The 18,764-nt window shown below is 38.3% G+C and overlaps 2 protein-coding genes across 2 annotated transcripts in view; both read left to right on the top strand.

The window, feature by feature from the left end:
• The first annotated feature begins 1,993 nt into the window (after window positions 1-1,993).
• Window positions 1,994-17,500, top strand: LOC139716666 (SREBP regulating gene protein-like). The gene is made up of 5 exons (XM_071628196.1): window positions 1,994-2,201; window positions 8,955-9,102; window positions 11,056-11,207; window positions 14,092-14,205; window positions 16,681-17,500. The coding sequence occupies exons 1-5, from the start codon at window positions 2,109-2,111 to the stop codon at window positions 16,765-16,767; spliced, it is 594 nt and encodes a 197-aa protein (XP_071484297.1). The 5' UTR covers window positions 1,994-2,108; the 3' UTR covers window positions 16,768-17,500.
• LOC139716656 (uncharacterized) overlaps window positions 16,881-18,764 on the top strand; it is a 33,690-nt gene continuing 31,806 nt past the window's right edge. The window contains exon 1 of the mRNA XM_071628184.1: window positions 16,881-17,022. The gene's annotated coding sequence lies outside the window, so the exon portion shown is untranslated. The remainder of the gene's footprint in view (window positions 17,023-18,764) is intronic.

Here is an 18,764-nt window from a genome sequence, read left to right as displayed (position 1 = left end):
TACGTTTTCATCCCAGTCCATCAGAATTTGCTCGTCCTGACGAGACTTTCACTATTCCAGCTCCTAGTCTAATTTTCTGCTTCTAATCCCCAAAAACACACAAAAACAACAACGAACAAACAAACAAACAAACAAACAAACGTGGCGAACAATAGTTTCATGGTGGACTTCAGTATAGGTTTAAAGGTCACAGAGCGTCTTTTTCTGTATAGCCACAAACAGTGCAACAACACTTCACTAATCCCAGTTTCAATTACTTTCATTTTTGTAACGTTATAGTTAACTCAAGTTGTTCTATAAAAACCAAGTTGTTTTTTGATATGTTTCACATAATGTCATAGGGCCTATTGCTAATTATAATGTAGCGTTACATCAACGTCAACTTAGTATCTATGTGACTCTACAATGAAATTATGTCTTGAACATCCATAGGCCTATATAGGCCTACTGAACACAAATGTGCGCTAAAACTACAAGTATCTAACACAAATTACATTATGTCTAGTGCGTTGATAGTTTCACCTGCAAATATAATTTTACATGATAAGTGGAAATCTGAAATAGTTTTCCAATACATTTTCATATATCACAATCAATTGATTATTGACTGTTTTCTATCAACTGTGTTAGCGATAGTTTCCGTAAAAAAACCCAGCACCACCACAACTATTGGGGGGGGGGGGGGGGCATAGGCACTCAAAGTACTGGTTGAGGTGAGGATTCAGGTTTATAAAATTTTTTGGTGAGATAAAGAGAAACCTCTTATGAAATATCAAAAAGCATGTAATTTCAAGAAGGATTCAACAACGTTTATTTGATGAAAATTGACCTTGAAATGGCTGAGATATCCAATAAAGCGATCCTCATAAAATTGACAGGCCACGACTTTAATTAGGATTTTCCCCCTTGTTTTTAGATATCTCAGTCATTTCAAAACCGATTTTCATCAAATGAACTTTTGATTCCCCTTGGAATATTATGCGCTTCAACATTGCATAGAGTGGTTTCTAAATATCTCGCAAAATATTACAAGCTGAATCCTGCACATCAACCATTACTGCAGGGGGGTGTTTCATCAATTTAGTCAGCGCTGACAAGTTGTGAGTCTCTGACAATTTCAGCAAAATATGTGGATTTGATTGGCTGAGAAGCTCATGGTCACTGATTGTTACCATGGTGATTGTCAGAGACTGACAACTGACAACTTTCATGAAACGGTCCGGCCCCTGTGATAGGGCCCTACAGACTTTCCGCCATCCGACTCCGTGATGATGACGTAATTGCTATTTCTGTACTATTTTAAAACTGACATTAGACACTAAAAATTATTGTAGAGGTAGATGGTAGAGGAACGAAACTCTCACATTCATTCCAACATATCGTGTTTTTATTGACACACAGAAAACACACACACACACACACACATACACACGACAAGTTCATTTATTTGTCTCTCTTCAAGACATATTAACAGAGAATACACATGCATCATTCTTGCAAAAGAAATCAATACACTAGTACAGAAATACACCACATCTATAAAGAAAACACGGGATGAATTGACATGCAGTTAGAGTGACAAGTGGAGATATTGATGTGTGATTTACAGTAGATTTTAATCCTGAGATATAAAACGGATCACTTTATTGTTTATTCCTAAGAATAAATACTGGAGGGCCCCTATTAGTACTTAAAGGCGTTTTGAGAGCTGCCTGCCCAAGTATTGTGCAATATAATGGTCGGCAATTTCAGGCGAGCATATTTTCTGCCTAGTCTCAATATATCTATACATTTTGCGTGCGCTTGCGTGAACCTCGTCCAAATTCCGTGCGGTGCGTGGCCGCCGCCCTCTGTATTCTTATTCTTTTTTCTCTTTTTTTTTGTTTTTTTTTTGCATGTTTTATTCACAAAATCAAAGATAACAATCATAGTACAAGCAACAAAAACATTCTTATTCTAGTACCGGTATGTAGTAAAAGAGTCTGGCCAGTCGATACTAGTATACCACTAGCAAGCGTACAGTATACTAGTACGTCATTCAATATGGTGCCTGCCCGAATCTAACTGCGTGTGGATTGCAAACGCTGTTATTTCGCATCGTTACCTCCATGTTTCCGATTCGATTCATTCGGAGACGCTGGGTACTGGCTGTGATATTTCTGCTTTCGTTTACCTATTTTATGAATAAGACGTTAAATCAGGTAAGACAAAAGTTTGTGAATGGTGAATCAGTGGAACGTCTAACGTTTACGACTCTTGACAGAGTCTTGTATAAGTTGTAACTTCTTTTGGTAGAACCTCTAACGTTAGCTGTACTCTGTGCTGCGTGTATGTATGATGGGGGGTTGTGTTTACGGACCCGGACACTTAAGTTCACGCGTGAAAACTTACCTATTTTACATAGAATATGCACCCTTCCTTACCTCAAAGACTTGATATAGACTCCTCATATACTAGACAACATACTCTGTGAGAATTAACCTGCTAAATCGTTGGATTTTCCCCTTCAAAGTGACTCCGCCCATACCAAATGCATACAGAGTCGAATGTATCAAAGAGTTGTGCACGCGTTGATTTTGTTCATAAAAATATATAGAATCATACATGATAATGATATAGAATCTATGGGGAGCGAGTGGCACGCAGAGCTACCAAGTCTCACGCATTCTGAGTGAGACTCAAGCATTTAGGGGCCATCTCACGATCTCACGCATGGCATCCATTTTTCTCACGCATTGGGAAAAGTCTGCTAACTTGGGCCTAGGCCCTACACTATAATCCTATTAATAATGAGCATAGCCCAAAGGATTAAAGTGATAGTTGCAATTGAAGGTTTACTTCCCTTTTCTCTTTCAAAATAGGTAAGAATAGTCACTTATGTATGCACCTGATCGCACCATAAGAGCTAAAAATTGAAAAAGGTCCCTACCGTGGGAGGGGTAAAAAACTCCTCCCACCCTCGCTCGCGTGCACATTCGCGGGCCGAGATGCCGAGTCATGAAAATCTCACTCATAAAATTTTTTTTGAACTTGGCATCGCTGGGCACGGTGTTTACATACAACTTACAAGAACACATCTAATTCACTTCAGTGTTTTCTTTTGCCTTATTTTCACCGTACGATCGACGCTATCGAACATTCGATCGAACTGGCCTAATGACGTGTGTATAAATAACTCGTTGTCTACTAACAACTTGTGTGAGACTTTCACTTCTGTACCGGCAGCGAGAACGACACGCATCGCAGCCAGCCTAGTGGGAGGTACTATAAGTGCCATTAAATGGCATTATCGTGATATAGTCTCCACCTAGATCCCCACCACAGTGCACGTGCACCCATGCGTTTACAGAGCTACCAAGTCTCACGCATTCTGCGTGAGACTCAAGCATTTAGGGGCCATCTCATGATCTCACGCATGGCACCCATTTTTCTCACGCATCAGGCGAAGTCTGCAACTTGGGCCTATAATAATGAGCATAGCGCAAAAGATTAAAGTGATAGTTGCAAATGAAGGTATATTTCCCTTTTGTCTTAAAGTCACTTAAGTATGCACCTGATCGCACCATTAAGAGCTAAAAATTGAAAAAGCTCCCTACCGTGGGACTCGGGCCACAGGGGGGAAAACCCCTCCCACACCCTCGCTCGCGCGCATATTTGCATGCCGAGATGCCTAGTCATGAAAATCTCACTCATAAATTTTGTTTGAACTTGGCATCCGTGCGTTTAGGGTTAGGCCAGGGTATAGCTAGGGTTAGGTAGGGTTTTATTTAGTACGGACACGCAGCGGTGGGGACTATATCACGGTTATGCCAATTAAATTACATACGTTAGCAAGAAAAAAAAATTTTTAGGTGAGAAAATGAAAGAATTATCATATTTTATGAAATTATGAGACAGCTACTTGCATTTTTGCGTCGCATCTTGTACTGTCCATGAGAATTCCATTCCCAGGGTTGGTTTTATTCCTGGGTGCGTCATTTTCATTACAGACGCACTTACAATACGCGTCCGGTCCCACAATGCTTGGTCATGCTGGTACTGACTGACTGTTTTATTGATGTTGCTGCAGTACAAGCTTATTATACATGTAGTGTGCGAATGTGAACGGCTGTCATGAGACACGGAGTTCAACATGCTTTTGCCTAACCTTTGCTTTATCCTGCTTCGAACAGCACGATCAGAGACAGAATGCAGTACTCGATACTCGTGTAAATTTAATCATAAGGGGGGATTGCCCCCCCCCCCCCCCCCGCCCTTAGAAAAAGGGAAAATAAGCAGGCTGTCTCTGTTTATTTAATTTCTTGGCACTCTATCGCCATCGCATCGGCATCAGGAAGCCACCAGGCCCTTAACTTTAAACCGCACATTACTTGAATATGAGACCATTCTGAAGCAAATAATTTTCACACAACAATAGATAATGTACTCTTAAATGAATCCCACAAGGATTGGAACAATCATCGTCCAGCATTCCCACTGATTTCCAGTGATCAGTTACTAGCCATCCCCTTTAAACTACGGTATGTATATCATTAATGTTTTAATTAACTTGATTTTCCTGCTCACAACAAGAACATGTCACTTTCGTGTTCTTTTGTTTTGTAATGTTTATATTTCTGATATTTTTTATTGTTTTCTACTTTTCATGTACAGTGTATGTTATTCCCAAACTTTGTTCAGTTTTTATCTGAACTGAAAAGCCCCCCCTTCATCTGCAGTGGGAAAAACATACTAGTAAGGTGGATAATTAGGTGATATGCTATCGGCGTATCACATATTGTGTTTGTACTGAATCTTCCTTTTTTTATTATTCTTCTTTCTTTCTGACGAATTTTGTTGACAAAATATCTCAACAATGACATGACCAGTTAACATGAAATTTTCAGTCAACATACAGTATCTCATATCAATATCTCTGCACATGAAATGATCATAACTTCATAACAAAATGTCATTTCTTTATCATTTACGATAGACATAAAGTTCAAGTCACGACTGATCATCCTAAACTATGCTAATTACCCAGGTCATCACGACACCATGCGCGTATGCACGCGTCAAAAGTTTAAAATGCTCAAAACGACTTCCCAATGGGAATTCTTGAAGTTTCAGACAATTTTAAGCGTTTCAAAAAATTCCGCGCGTGCGGGTCCGTCCGTGCGTTTTGAGCGTGTAAGCAATATGAAAATACTCTTTCCGACTGTCTTGGGTTTCTGATACATCCAGTGACAATATCCATTGATTTTCGATCGATTTTGACCAATAATAAAGCAATGCACTTGCATCAGAGTTAATATTCCCGCGCTTCTATGTGCAAATATAGTGAAAAAACATGCCTTTGTTTATTTCGCCATACATCTTTAAGATGTCCAGCAACCCTATGTTTTCATCGCATGTAACGAAAGCATACGACTTGTAAATAACATTCCAAGTATCAATATTTCGATGAAAACTCTATGACGTCATCATATCGTCATCTGAAATCAAAAAGGTGGAATTAATTTTTTTGAAGTACTCTTTCTGTCATTCATTTGCGTGTATCTCGGTCATTTTTGCTCAATGTTATCCCAAATTCGGATATGTTGTACTTTGAACAACTGTCTTTCAAGTCAAAGTCTTTGTTTTGCAATTTGACGACGTCATCATAGTGAAAATTGTGATTAAAGGCAAGATATCAAAATCAGCCGAGTTTACGTGTTATGTCAATGGGACGCATTTTTTCCCCAGTTGATCCAACCAACCCCTTGCTAGAAATGGTATAGCGCCATTAGTCGTCACATGGCCGCATTGCCGTCTAGCAATACAATACATGTTCATGCAGGCACGTTTGTTGTGCGGGCATTGACTTTTTCCCCCGTCATTAAAAAAATTTTATCAATATACTTTTTTTTTGCCTTATCATTACCGTGGATGTTCCTTGGCTGAGTGGTTAGAGTAACTGTTTCGTACGCACGCTTTTGGGGGATCGATGCCCGCAGGACACTTTTGTTTTTAATTATTTTTCTTATAACTCTTTTTAGATAATGTTTCATATTCAATAGCAAGTGTCTTTTAAACAACAAGTAATATCCTTTTTTAGTCTTAGTTCAAGGTATTCCTAATTTTTTTTTTTGCATTGCTATACACGTGTGTATAAACTTTATTAGAATTACATGTAAATTCATTTAATAAGGGAAGACCAGCTTTATATAAAAACTGCATTGTATCACAATCTGTAGGCCTACTCCTTTTATTTCACAACGCTTCACATTTTGTGAATTAGTGCAGATATTGTAAATCTTGCTTGCAGAGTTTATGGTAAGTGAAATCTGCCTGTGAAACAAATAAAAACTGGGAACCTATTGGATTCAATATATGTAATAAAATCTGTGGTTGTGCCCTATCTTGTACACGAGTGTCCTCAAATATTTATGGTTTATTGAATTGCTGACCTCGACCTTGAAATTGTGTGCTCATAGTCTATGCTGAAATATATTGGCATCATCATTACTTCTTCCACTACCTTTTCATGGTCGCTACACCGTGTAACTCATTCATATTGCCTAATGCATTCGGTTTTATGTCTTGGCTGTACACCTGTTTCCAGTCGGTAACACTGTACATTTAGACCACAAACACGTCCATTCGAATGTAAATAAGTAAACCCCTCGCGTTTCTCTTCCCTTTTAGTCCATGGGCCAAGACCCGAAAAATGGGTTGTTGGTACCATCTGAGGTGGCACAACCTTTTTGGTGTCAGTTTGTTTGTCGGGCATAGATATGCTTATCAAGCTATGATAGCATTTCCAAATGAGTAGCTTAGTCATAATAAATGAATTTTTAACCAGTTTGGTCTCGTATTTATATCCCTATACCTCTGAATCGAAACTAAACCGCTATACAAAGAAGAGCACTGCCTTCATGTCCACAGGTGTTCTGTTGTAAACGCGGTGCGCTTAGTCTTTATTCAAGGCAGCGAAGGGAATATCCAAAGGGTTATGATGTCCACAGCTGTCACGCGGTGCGCTTAGTTCTTTATCTAGACCAATGCACCGTTATCATATCTAAAGTTCCTCATAAAAGGGATTATCCATACTGTTTTTATACTACCCTATCAACAAATACATCAGTTTTAACAAAAATCACTCTGTTCATTTACAATATCATTCATTATAATGTATCGTAGTGTACCGTTACATTGTTTTTGCATTATCTTATATTGTTGGAGGGAAATAAAGCGACATTGGCGTGGTATCAGCGTTTTCACCGTAGCATTTTCACCGGAAAATGATAAATGATTGAAAAATACGATAAAATTCACTAGGAATTGCTTTTGTTGTTGTTGTTGTTTTTAGATAAAAGGATATACACTGTATCATACGCTTTGGATATTCCCTTCGCCGTCTAGAATAAAGACTAAGCACTGTGGACATCATAACCTTTGGATATTCCCTTCGCTGCCTTGAATAAAGACTAAGCGCACCGCGTTTACAACAGAACACCTGTGAACATACCATACAGCTGCATTTTACAGCTCTATGGAACATACAGAAGACAGTGCTCTTCTTTGTATGGCGGTTAGTTTCGATTCAGAAGTATAGGGATATGACAACGAGACCAAATTGGTTAAAAATTCATTTACTATGACTAAGCTACTCATTTGGAAATGCTATCATAGCTTGATAAGCATATCTATGCCCGACAAACAAAATGACACCAAAAAGGTTTTGCCACCTCAGATGGTACCAATATCTGGCCTGGCCCATGGACTATTTCATCCCTTTTATTTAGCTCTAGAAAGTCTTTATACATTTGCTTCATTTGTCACACTCAAGGTTACAAATTGCCCTTATGCAGTTTTCCCCTTGCCACCTTTCATTTTCTCTTCCCTTATCTTTACAGTTGTTTTTGTTATCATGTAGGTGGGAACTTGTACATTTACATAACCCAACTTGAGTAGGAATGAGAACTGAATTACCGTAATTAACTCTAGGCCAGTACCGGCCGCACAGAAACGCTGTTAATGTGAGGTTTGTTAGCGCTAACAATTCACTAACAAATCAGCCACTAACAGCACGGGTAAAATGAACGCACAGAAAGCGCTGTTAGAGCGCTGTTAGACACGTGCGCTGTTACAGTGCTGTTAGTGGATTTGAGCCATAGAGTTAGGCAAAATCTATGCGATTTGTGCGTAATGATCTATTTATAGATTGATGCATCTTGTTGATGCAGCGGCAGCACAACGCAGTGCATTGTTGTCTTCATGAGTGACGTGTATTCATATCTTTAAACAGTTCTATGTTATCCATTCATTATCGCCTTCTTGAGAGCATGGCCGGTGCCACGTTTTCAAAAGTGGGTGGGGGAGGGGCCCAATTCTGGGTTTTCATGAGCTAACAAGAACAAAACAAAGCAAAACAAAACAAAAAAGACTTCAGCGCACATCGGGTGCCACTTGCGAGTTTCTTCAGTTGACAAGCCAGAAAAAAAGATAATAATGCTTAAAAAAAATATGTAGGTCTTCAGCACATCTTTCTCATTCCACTTTTGGGTTTCTTCTGCTGAAAGGCAAAAAAACAAAACTAAAAAAAAGAAAAGAAAAGAAAAGAAAGAAAAAAAGAAGGTCTTCAGGGCAAAAACAAAGGCCTTACTGTGCTCAAAGGTTTCATTCCTTTTTTTTTTCCCTAGCGTCACTTCCGGGGTGACCGGGGCCCAAAATGGTGACACCCTATGTCGGGCCATACTCCTATGTAGTCCTACGGGTGCAAAAAAAAGCCCCCTGATCTGAATTATGTAGGTACAAAAAATTCAACTTCATATAACTTCAAGTAGCTATATCACATTCTTTTCGTTATCGATCAGGAATGACCAATATCTGATGACACCCCAGCGTATCACCTAACTTGTCTTCAGTGATGAGTTTCATGTCTCGTTGTATTTTGATCTTGTTTATCTGAATGGACATTTGCTTTGTAGGTTCCAATAGCAATCTCAGACCAGTTCCAGGATGTGCCTCCAACACCCCAGCAGATAGCACTGAGAACCAGGACGAGTGCCCAGGCCAACAACCTTACAGCATGTCGGAATTCCCGGCAAGGAAAGAATTATGTTGTAGATGAAAAAGGTATGATTACAGTGCAGCAGTGAAACTTTTTAGAATTTCAAAATACTGGAATACTCTTTCGACAGAGTTGAATTCAGCATGAATACTGTGCTTCTTGTGTGTACAGTATTTACATCTTGATATATCAGATTGAAATGTTTCTTTGACCACATTATGTACTGGCATGCCATGGCTAGCACGTGGACTCTAATGACAAACTTTTTATAGACTGGCTCAAAGGAGATACAATTGTATGATCCATCTCATTAGTGTAAATACTGTAATGCCTGTATTTCAACATGTCTTTGTTATTACCATTATATCCACATCAAACTCAAAACATTTCTTTTATTAGACATTGATATCATGTGTAAAAATATCTAATGTACTGTACATCATAATAATGCGATCAACATCATGTCATGTAGTGTTGTAAGGGAAACTCCATTGCATGTTCAAGTTCACATCAATGCAAAGAATTAAATCAAACAGAACAGCATTCTCAGCAAGCTGATTATGGACAAATATTAAGCAACATGGAGTCAAAAGGGGCCTGAGCTTTCGATCGTAGCAGAATCTTTGTCAGAGGCAAAATGACAAGCAGGCAGGGAAAGCAATCACATGCATAAGGACAACAAGAACAGTCATGGGAGGGCTAGAGACACAGAACAAAGAAAACAAAAGGGAAGGGTTGGTGGTCATGGGCAAGGAACCCAACAGGTAAAGGGAGGGGGATTAGAGCAGGAGGGTGGACAGACAAAAGGCAGAGGAAGGCCAGTGATGATCCCGAGGACCATGGGGGCAACCTGTGAAGGATAAGGATGAATAGGGAGCCAACATCAAACAAGATAAGGAACAACGGAGGGATAAATTAAGGAAAAGAGTGAAATAGCAACAGCATGGGGGGGGGGGGGGGTGGGTGGTGAAGCAAACAGTGAGCCCTAAAGTGGTGTACCAGGAAGAGGCAACAAATTGAAAGCGAGAGTCGACCAACAAATGCAAGTTACCAAACAAAGTATATACTTCAATCAGATAAATAACAGATCAAAAAGATACGTTGATCTGTTTGGTAACTTGCATTTGTTGGTTGACTCTCACTTTCATTTTGTTGCCTCTTCTTGGATACACCAGGTTAGGGCTCACTGCTTGCTCCCCCCACTCATGCTGTTGCTATTTCACTCTTTTCCTTTCTTTATCCCTCTGTTCCTTATCTTGTTTGTCGCCTTTCTATTCATCCATATATACTGTAGGTAAAATAAAAGACTTTTTTAGGCAATGATTTCATCACTTCAATTTGCCATTGTGAATGGTAATAATGATAATAATAATAATAATAATAATAATAATAATAATAATAATAATAATAATAATAATAATAATAATAATAATAATGAAAATGATAATAATAATAATAATAATAATGATAATAATAACAATGACAATAATAATAATTATGATAATGATAATGATAATAGTAGTAGTAATAATAATGATAATTATTATTATTGTTATTATTATTATCATTATTATTATTATTATTGATATTCATTGTATTTTCCATGACATGCTCAAATGCACTTAACAATAGAATTATGAGCAAAACAAGTGAGTTTAAAGATGTTTTTATGAAGGTATGATGGATTGCTGGTTGTGGAGAGTTTGGGGTAGAATGTGCCTCATACTACCATTCTATGAAAATGTGACATGGTACACCTGAAGTGAAAATCACTTCTGCTGTTCTCTTAATTTCATGTTTCATTTTCCATTACGATCAATTTTGAAGATTGAGTAGAATTCACTTTTACACTCTATTTACCAGAAGGCAAACACTAAGACAAAGAGCTGGAAGAACTGTGTTAGTAGTCATATCTACAGAGTCTATTAGACTTTGTCTTTTTATCATGAGTTGAAACCAATTGCATCACTGACATTGTACACTCAGAACTGAAGAAAGGGAAAATCTTTTCATTTCAGGTTACGTGTGTTCATGGAAGGACCTCCTTCCCAATGGCTGCTGTAATTCAAAGACCCCTGCAGCTTCTATCCACAACTGTGATGGTTGCTCCAACAATGGCTGTTGTGCAGTGTATGAGCACTGTGTCTCGTGTTGTCTCCATCCAGAGAAGGTGGGCCCTAAGTGAAAGTGTTAGATATCTGTCCAGTTGTCTTGTGCTATACAATGCATTGTCCTGAGAAGGTTAGGGAAAAGTCCTCAAACAAGTTGATCTAAAAAAATCCTGATTCCAAAAGCAAAGTTGAAAATCCAGGCATGTCTGAGTCAGAAAATCTCTGTTGCATGAGCAGAGCTCTGCATCCAATTTGTTGAGAAGGTGAAAGGAGAGGCAGTGTGGATGACAGATCCTCTCTTTATTCCTCTGCCTCAAAGGGTGCAGGAAGCCTGTTTATGGGTTATCCATCTGTCTATCCCACATCTTGTTATTGCGATTTGATTGCAAAAATGTCTGTGCATTTTCTCTGGACAATGTACCTACAGTTGTACCCCCCAGATATAAGTGAGGTGTAGATATGCTATTGAAGGTTTTGGGCAAAGTCTCCCAAGGTAAATTTCTTTGAACTTTGGCTTCAAGATTGAATTCTTCAGCTTTACCTTCATCCAGGGATGTACAGCTGTTGATAAGTAAATAAAAAAGGGAAAGAAATAAGTTATTGACATGAAACGATAGTGGTGAAAGGTCAAGGTGAGTTTTCTGTTGTGCCCCCCCCCAAAAAAAAAGAAAAAAAAAAAGAAAAGAAAAAGGAGTTAGCTATTACCTCAGCTAATAATTATCAAATGGTAGTGTAATTTGATGGGAAGGACTAAAAATATATGGACAAATGTTTCATTATGGAGAGTGGTGATGGGCGCAAGGTCAATGGTTGCTGTACTTTGATTCATAGTACATTGTCTAGCCATAATTTCAGCCATTCAGATTGTCCAGTGGTAATTAGGCACTATAGTCAATCTTATTTATTTTTTTCACTTATTGTGGTTTTGCATTGGTTTTCCACAACCATCCTTACTTAATGATTTGCTATCTTTAACTTGTAACCCTTCAGATATTATTTTAGTGATATTTCATTTTATTCCTTCTCTCATTGCAGTGGTTGTGCCATGCTTGATAAAAAACAACGAACTTTTCTTTTAATTTATTCCTTAGCAAATGGTTACACAAGTTAAAGATGCCATGTCATGCATTTGGGTGATTTCAGGTTTGATGCTAGCACTGGTGCTGGTGATATCTTTCAGACAACTGCATTAAATTGAGCGCCAACACCAACAGTCAGATTAATGCAAGTAATACCGATCATGATTGAAGACCCCAACATTAGTTTCATCTTCACATCACGGCTAAAAACTAAAAACGATGATTGTGCTTGGTTCAATAAGAAAAGATGCTGCCATGAATGCTTTGTATTAGACAAGCGATGTGGAAGAAACATTAAAATGCCACAAATTTTGTAACATCTAAAAATTACGATCTTATTTTTTTTTTTTTTGGGGGGGGGGTTGTCTTCAGATACATTTTTATGGCCATGTCTAGAGTGTTAGAGTGCTTTTCAAGGGTGACTATTACATGAGCATTGACTATGCTCATCCACGTATGCAATTGATGCGAGTAGAGATGACAATGTGCACTGACGTGAAATGTGTTTCTCACACGTATTGCAATGCTAGCACCAGCATTGAACTTGAAATGACAAATTTGATAATCCCTAGGGGCTGGTATTAGCCAATAGGGGAAAAAAGCATGTACAGTGTAAATCACCAGTCAGAAAGGTCACTTCAACAGGCAACATTCAGCACCATGCCCAATGTTTGCTACCAGAACAAGGTCATAGTTTGCGGTCAACCTGCTTACACTGACTGATTTTAATCTGGATTATTGCTGGTGCTAGTGTTGAGATAGCACTGACACCAGCACAAGCATCAAACTTGAAATCACCAGCTGTACTGTGAAAATCTGTGATTGTATGTGAGCAGTTATCCACCAGTCTTCAGTTTTATTTCTGATTAATGTAAGGATGCAGACAATGTCATAATCATTCTTGGATCTCCCACTAAATTTAGTTGATCTGGTTCAATTTGCTGTTTTGAATGTGAGAGAGACAAGAGTCACATAGACAGGGCTGCACACTAACCAATTTTTTTCTACTGGTCTGACCTGTCTGTCAGACCAGTAGGTACCCATTCCCCCCCCCCCCTTTTTTTTAAATAGTCCATTCCTGAAAAAGTTTTTGTTCCAACAGTGATTTTTACTGGTCTGGACCGTTGGACCAGTAACAGTGTGCAGTGCTGACATGCTTTTAGATTGTGTGAATGTCATGAGTTCATACGCAGGAAGGAGAAGTACTCTGGTAGTCCAATGCCCTCTGCTGCTACTTTGTGCTGGATGTTGTCATTGCTATGCATCTACACTGTACTGTATCCCAAAATGTGGCCGGAGGCATGAGTATGTAGACAGTTTGTAAACACTTAAAGGGAAACTCTGGCTGATTTTCAGACTTTTACTTCGGAACAACTGTAAATTGGTTACACTGGGTACAGAGTCTTAAAATTTACTGTGACTGGGATAAGGAATAAGAATGTTTTCAAAATTTTTAACAAATTACAATGAACAAGGATGATGACAGCAGTTTCACCATAAGAATGCATGGGTGGGGGCTCAAAGAAGCAGAATGTAAGAGAAAAGCATGCTTAAGTTTTACACAGGTGGCCTTGTTAAGCGAGCGGCATTGTAATGAATTGCATTGCTACATTTCTGAAATATGTGAGCTTCCTACTCATGCATTCTTACACCAACTGTATGGTGAAACTACTACCTTGTTCAATGTCATTTGTTTTAGATTTTCAGAATATTGGTTTCTCTGCTCTAGGACCAAATTAAATTCCACAAATCTGAGCATGGAGCTGTCGATTTATGTACTACATGATGTGAAATTATGAAAATTAACTGGACTTCCCTTTAAAGCAAATGTCAAACCAAGTCATTTTCTCTTTCCATGCAACAGGAACATATTCTTCAAGATATGCTTGGCAAGGCCAGTAATACATTCCGTCTCCTGTTCCAATCTGTAGCTGACCATTTCGAGCTTTGTCTCACAAAGTGCCGTACCTCTTCTCAGGTTAGTCATTATTGGTAAATTTTCGATAATTTAACTACTTTAGACAGGTATTAGGAGGTAATTTTCCATTTTGTGCATTTCAGTGTTGTACAAATCCTTCAGAAATTAAATATAGATGTTTCTCCGTGATGTCATATTCCATCTGTTACTTCAAAAAATTATGTCATCCAATTATTGTTCATGTTTTTCAAAAGAGCAGTAGTCATGGTATCAAACGTAATATCAAGTTTGAGTCAGCTGGTTTTGTTTAAAGTTCCCTGTTTTCCAGATAATTTGTCAATGCAAAAAGATCTCATGCTGAAATTTCATAACTTTTCTTTTAATACACATCTACATTCACATCATTTTAAGAACCGATTTGCAAAAATTGGGGATATGGTTGCAGAGAAATAGCACATATTGATGACCAGTGTCACAAAAAATTGGTGGCTTCCAATAACTTTGTGTGTGTAAATTGTATGGGTTTTATAAGTAGAGTTGTCTAGAAGAATTTTTAGTTTTTAATTTTTATGCCTCCGCAACGAAGTGGCCGGAGGCATTATGTTTTCGGGTCGTCCGTCCGTCCGTACGTCCGTGCTAACGAGAGTATGCTTGTGTGGCTAGGAGAACAATAGTGCACAATAGATGGCTTTTATTCCGTCAGGCTTGTGTGGCTAAAATTTTTGCTTGTGTGTCTATTTTAACAAAAGGGAGAACAAAGGGGTAGACACACAAGTATATCACCGTGAGGTTGTCCGTCCGTCCGTACGTCCGTACGTCCCGTTTTGTTTTTGTCGATATCTCAAGAACCGTGTGGTGGTTTTACATCAAACTTGGTATGAGGGTATATCCTTGGGGGATAATAATTTGTGTGGATTTTAGGGTCACAGGGTCAAAGGTCACAGGTTATTTTGTGGAAAAAAAAAATTGAAATTTCATGTTATATCTCGCAAATGGTTCAAGGTATCTTCATGGAACTTAGTATATATGCTTGTACCGATTGTCAGTGATTATCTAGGGAAGTTGGGGGTCATGGGTCAGAGGTCAGGGGGGTCAAAGGTCAAGGTCAACTCCTCAAAATATCACTACTTTCCTTAAAATGCAATATGCCTGAAGGTTTTTTTTTTTTTAAATTGATGTATGGCATGTATTACCCAATATATATTTTTGGGGAAGTTTCTTGCCAAAAGGTCAAAGGTCAAAAGGTAAAAGGTCAAGTGAATGTGCTAAATTGCACTTTTTCCTCCATATCTCGAAAGTAACTCAAGGTATCATCATGAAACTTACATATTTATGCATGTTCAACCTAACAGTGATTCTCTTTGGAACTGTGAGGTCAAAGGTCAAAGGCCAGGTTTAGATAATGCTATTTTCCCATTTGATACTGAAATTATACTTTTTCTCAATACCTTGAAAATTACTCAATGCATAAACTTATAAAAGGGTCAAAAGTCAAGTAAAAATCATCAGTTCCCCAAATACCTGCACTCTGACATTTTAATCATTCATCCAATTGAACCTAGTTCTAGGAAAGTGAACATTCAGCACATTTGTGTCAAACCTGTCATTTTGATATTTTGCCAATTGTGTGAAACTGTCATCACACATTGTCAAGACATTGTACTATAGACCTATTAGGAGAACCATGCATTATGGCGGAGGCATATCAGTAGTCGTAGCGATATATCTAGCCCTCGGATGACACCCTTTCGGCCATCATAGATTATTCTAGAGAACAAAGCTGTTATAAACAAAATATTTGAAAACAGAGAAATACATAAAAGAATTAAAAACAAAAAATAATGTTGAGATATCTGCTCTGATGTAATGAAAATCCAGAAATTCAAAATTTCAAGGAAAATGGGCATTTTTGCACATGAATTAAAAATTTCATACCAATTTCAATACATTTGACTAAGCTATCTTTGAAATTACTTGACAAGCTACAAACATGCAAAATTTGATTGCATTTCCTCTATGAATGGGGAAAACAGGAAAATATCAAAATTTGTAAGAATGAAATGTGCATGATTAATTAGATGACTTCAGAATAACAGTAAATATCATAAATTTAACTAGGCATTCTATACAATACATCGGTCACAATCGGTCCATAAGTAGTCAAGATGTGGGGTGGTCGAAATGAGCCCCCCCTTGGGCAATGCAGTTTCAAAATAGCGCAAGATGTTTAGGAGTAAAAGTAGTTGTGGAGATTGTTTAAACTTTCCTCATGAAATTACTGTCTCTAGTACAACAGTACTTCTGTGGTAGAATAGTGAACTTTTAAGTACCAGATTTTCTTTCAGGTAAAGTGACACTGTTCATCATAATCACATGGGATGTCTGTGCACTGCTGATTTTTCCTCAGGAATACATGTATGCTCTCTTTTTATGCTGATATAGGATAATGTGTCTGTAGTTTTGCAGTTCAAATGTTCACCTGTGCAACAGAGCAAATACACTTGCATCTCTTTTCTTTTTGTTTGTCTGTCACAGAGTGTAAAGCATGAAAACACCTACCGAGACCCCATTGCCAAACACTGCTATGGAGAAAGCCAGCCAGAATTGATGCCCGATTCATGACCCTTTACCATCAACCTGGCCATTATGTAACTGGAACCGTCCCTGTGAAATTCTATGCAGCTCTATTTCATTATTTTCTGTCAATCAGAGGAGACTTTAGCACAACTCTTTCACTCCATTCCAACTTAAAAGAAAAAAGGACAAACAAAAATAATAATGGAGCTGTATGTAATTCAAACAGTATTCCGACTTCCCAAGATCCATAAGCTGGAAGAGCTGGCATCTGATTGGTTGACTGGATCAAAGTATTATCAGGTGACTTGTTAAATTCTGTTGTGTTTGCTTTGTGTTTACATTGCATTCTCTTCTTCCCATATGGTGACTGTGAGCATACTCTAACATTTAACCCAGTCTTCTAAATTCATGCCAACTTTCATTCCATGCATGCTCTCTATTTCATTTGCCCTTTCTTCGCTTCATCCACATGTTGATTGGAATGCTATACATTGTACATGTAGTTGAATTCACATTCCTGTAGCAAGCAGTGTTGGATGGATCTCTTCTTAACTTTTCTCTCTATTTAAGGAATGTGTACTGAGAAACTCAAATGTCGCACTCTTTCAGTTTGTGCAAGGAGGTTCGAGAAATGGGAGTTACAACAGTCTTAGTCCATGGGCCAAGACCCGAGAAATGGGTTATTGGTACCACCTGAGGCGGCAAAATCTTTTTGGTGTCATTTTGTTTGTCTGACATAGATATGCTTATCAAGCTATGATAGCATTTCCAAATGAGTTGCTTAGTCATAATAAATGAATTTTTAACCAATTTTCTTCTCGTTTTTATATCCCTATACTTCTGAATCGAAACTAACCGCTATACAAAGAAGAGCACTGTCTTCTGTATGTCCTCAGGTGTTCTGTTACAAACGCGGCGTGCTTAGTCTTTATTCAAGGCAACGAAGGGAATATCCAAAGGGTTATGCTGTCCACAGCTGTCACGCAGTGCGGTTAGTCTTTATCTAGAACAATGTACTGTTCTCATATCTAAAGTTCCTAATAAAAGGGATTATCTATACAGTTTTTATACTACTCTCTCAACAAATACATCAGTTTTTAACAAAAATCACTCTGTTCATTTACAATATTATTTATTATAATGTATTGTAGTGTACCGGTCCATTGTTTTTGCATTATCTTTCATTGTTGGATGGAAATAAAGCGACATTGGCGTGGTATTAGCATTTTCACCATAGCATTTTCACCGGAAAATGATAAATATGATAAATAATTGAAAAATACGGTAAAATTCATGAGGAATTGCTTTGTTGTTGTTGTTTATAGATAAGGGGATATACACTGTATTATAAGCTTTGGATATTCCCTTCGCCGTCTTGAATAAAGACTAAGCGCTGTGGACATCATAACCTTTGGATATTCCCTTCGCTGCCTTGAGTAAAGACTAAGCGCACCGCGTTTACACCAGAACACCTGTGATTCCAGTGTGAACATACAGAAGACAGTGCTCTTCTTTGTATGGTGGTTAGTTTCGATTCAGAAGTATAGGGATATAACGAGACCAAATTGGTTAAAAATTCATTTATCATGACTAAGCTACTCATTTGGAAATGCTATCATAGCTTGATGAGCATATCTTTGCCCGACAAACAAAATGTCACCAAAAAGTTTTTGCCACCTCAGGTGGTACCAATATCTGGCCTGGCCCATGGACTATCTAGGACCCCGTTTACAGTGCGGGGCTGGGCCGAGCCGCGGCCGAGCCCAACCTCAATTGCGAGGCCGAGCCCCGCAATTTTGTCCATTTACACTGCTGGGCTCGGCCGCGCTTTTCATTCGAACCTTTCAGTATTTTGTCGTAGTGGCGCTCTGCTTGTAAACAAACGCAATTTGGTATTGTCTGGTTTTCAGACCCTTTGCCAACTGAATTCCATGGTGGCAAAGTTGCCGTACGGGCAAAGGCCTTTGCCGAAGGAAAAAATCCTTTGCAGGACAAAACCACCTTAAACTATACTAGTTTTTGACGTTTATTTATTTATTTAT

Source organism: Diadema antillarum, unplaced genomic scaffold (assembly GCF_040938485.1).
Source record: "Diadema antillarum isolate AM-2024a unplaced genomic scaffold, OU_Dant_1.0 scf00000068, whole genome shotgun sequence".
NCBI lineage: Eukaryota > Metazoa > Echinodermata > Echinoidea > Diadematoida > Diadematidae > Diadema > Diadema antillarum.
This window is presented reverse-complemented; position numbering and strand designations above follow the sequence as displayed.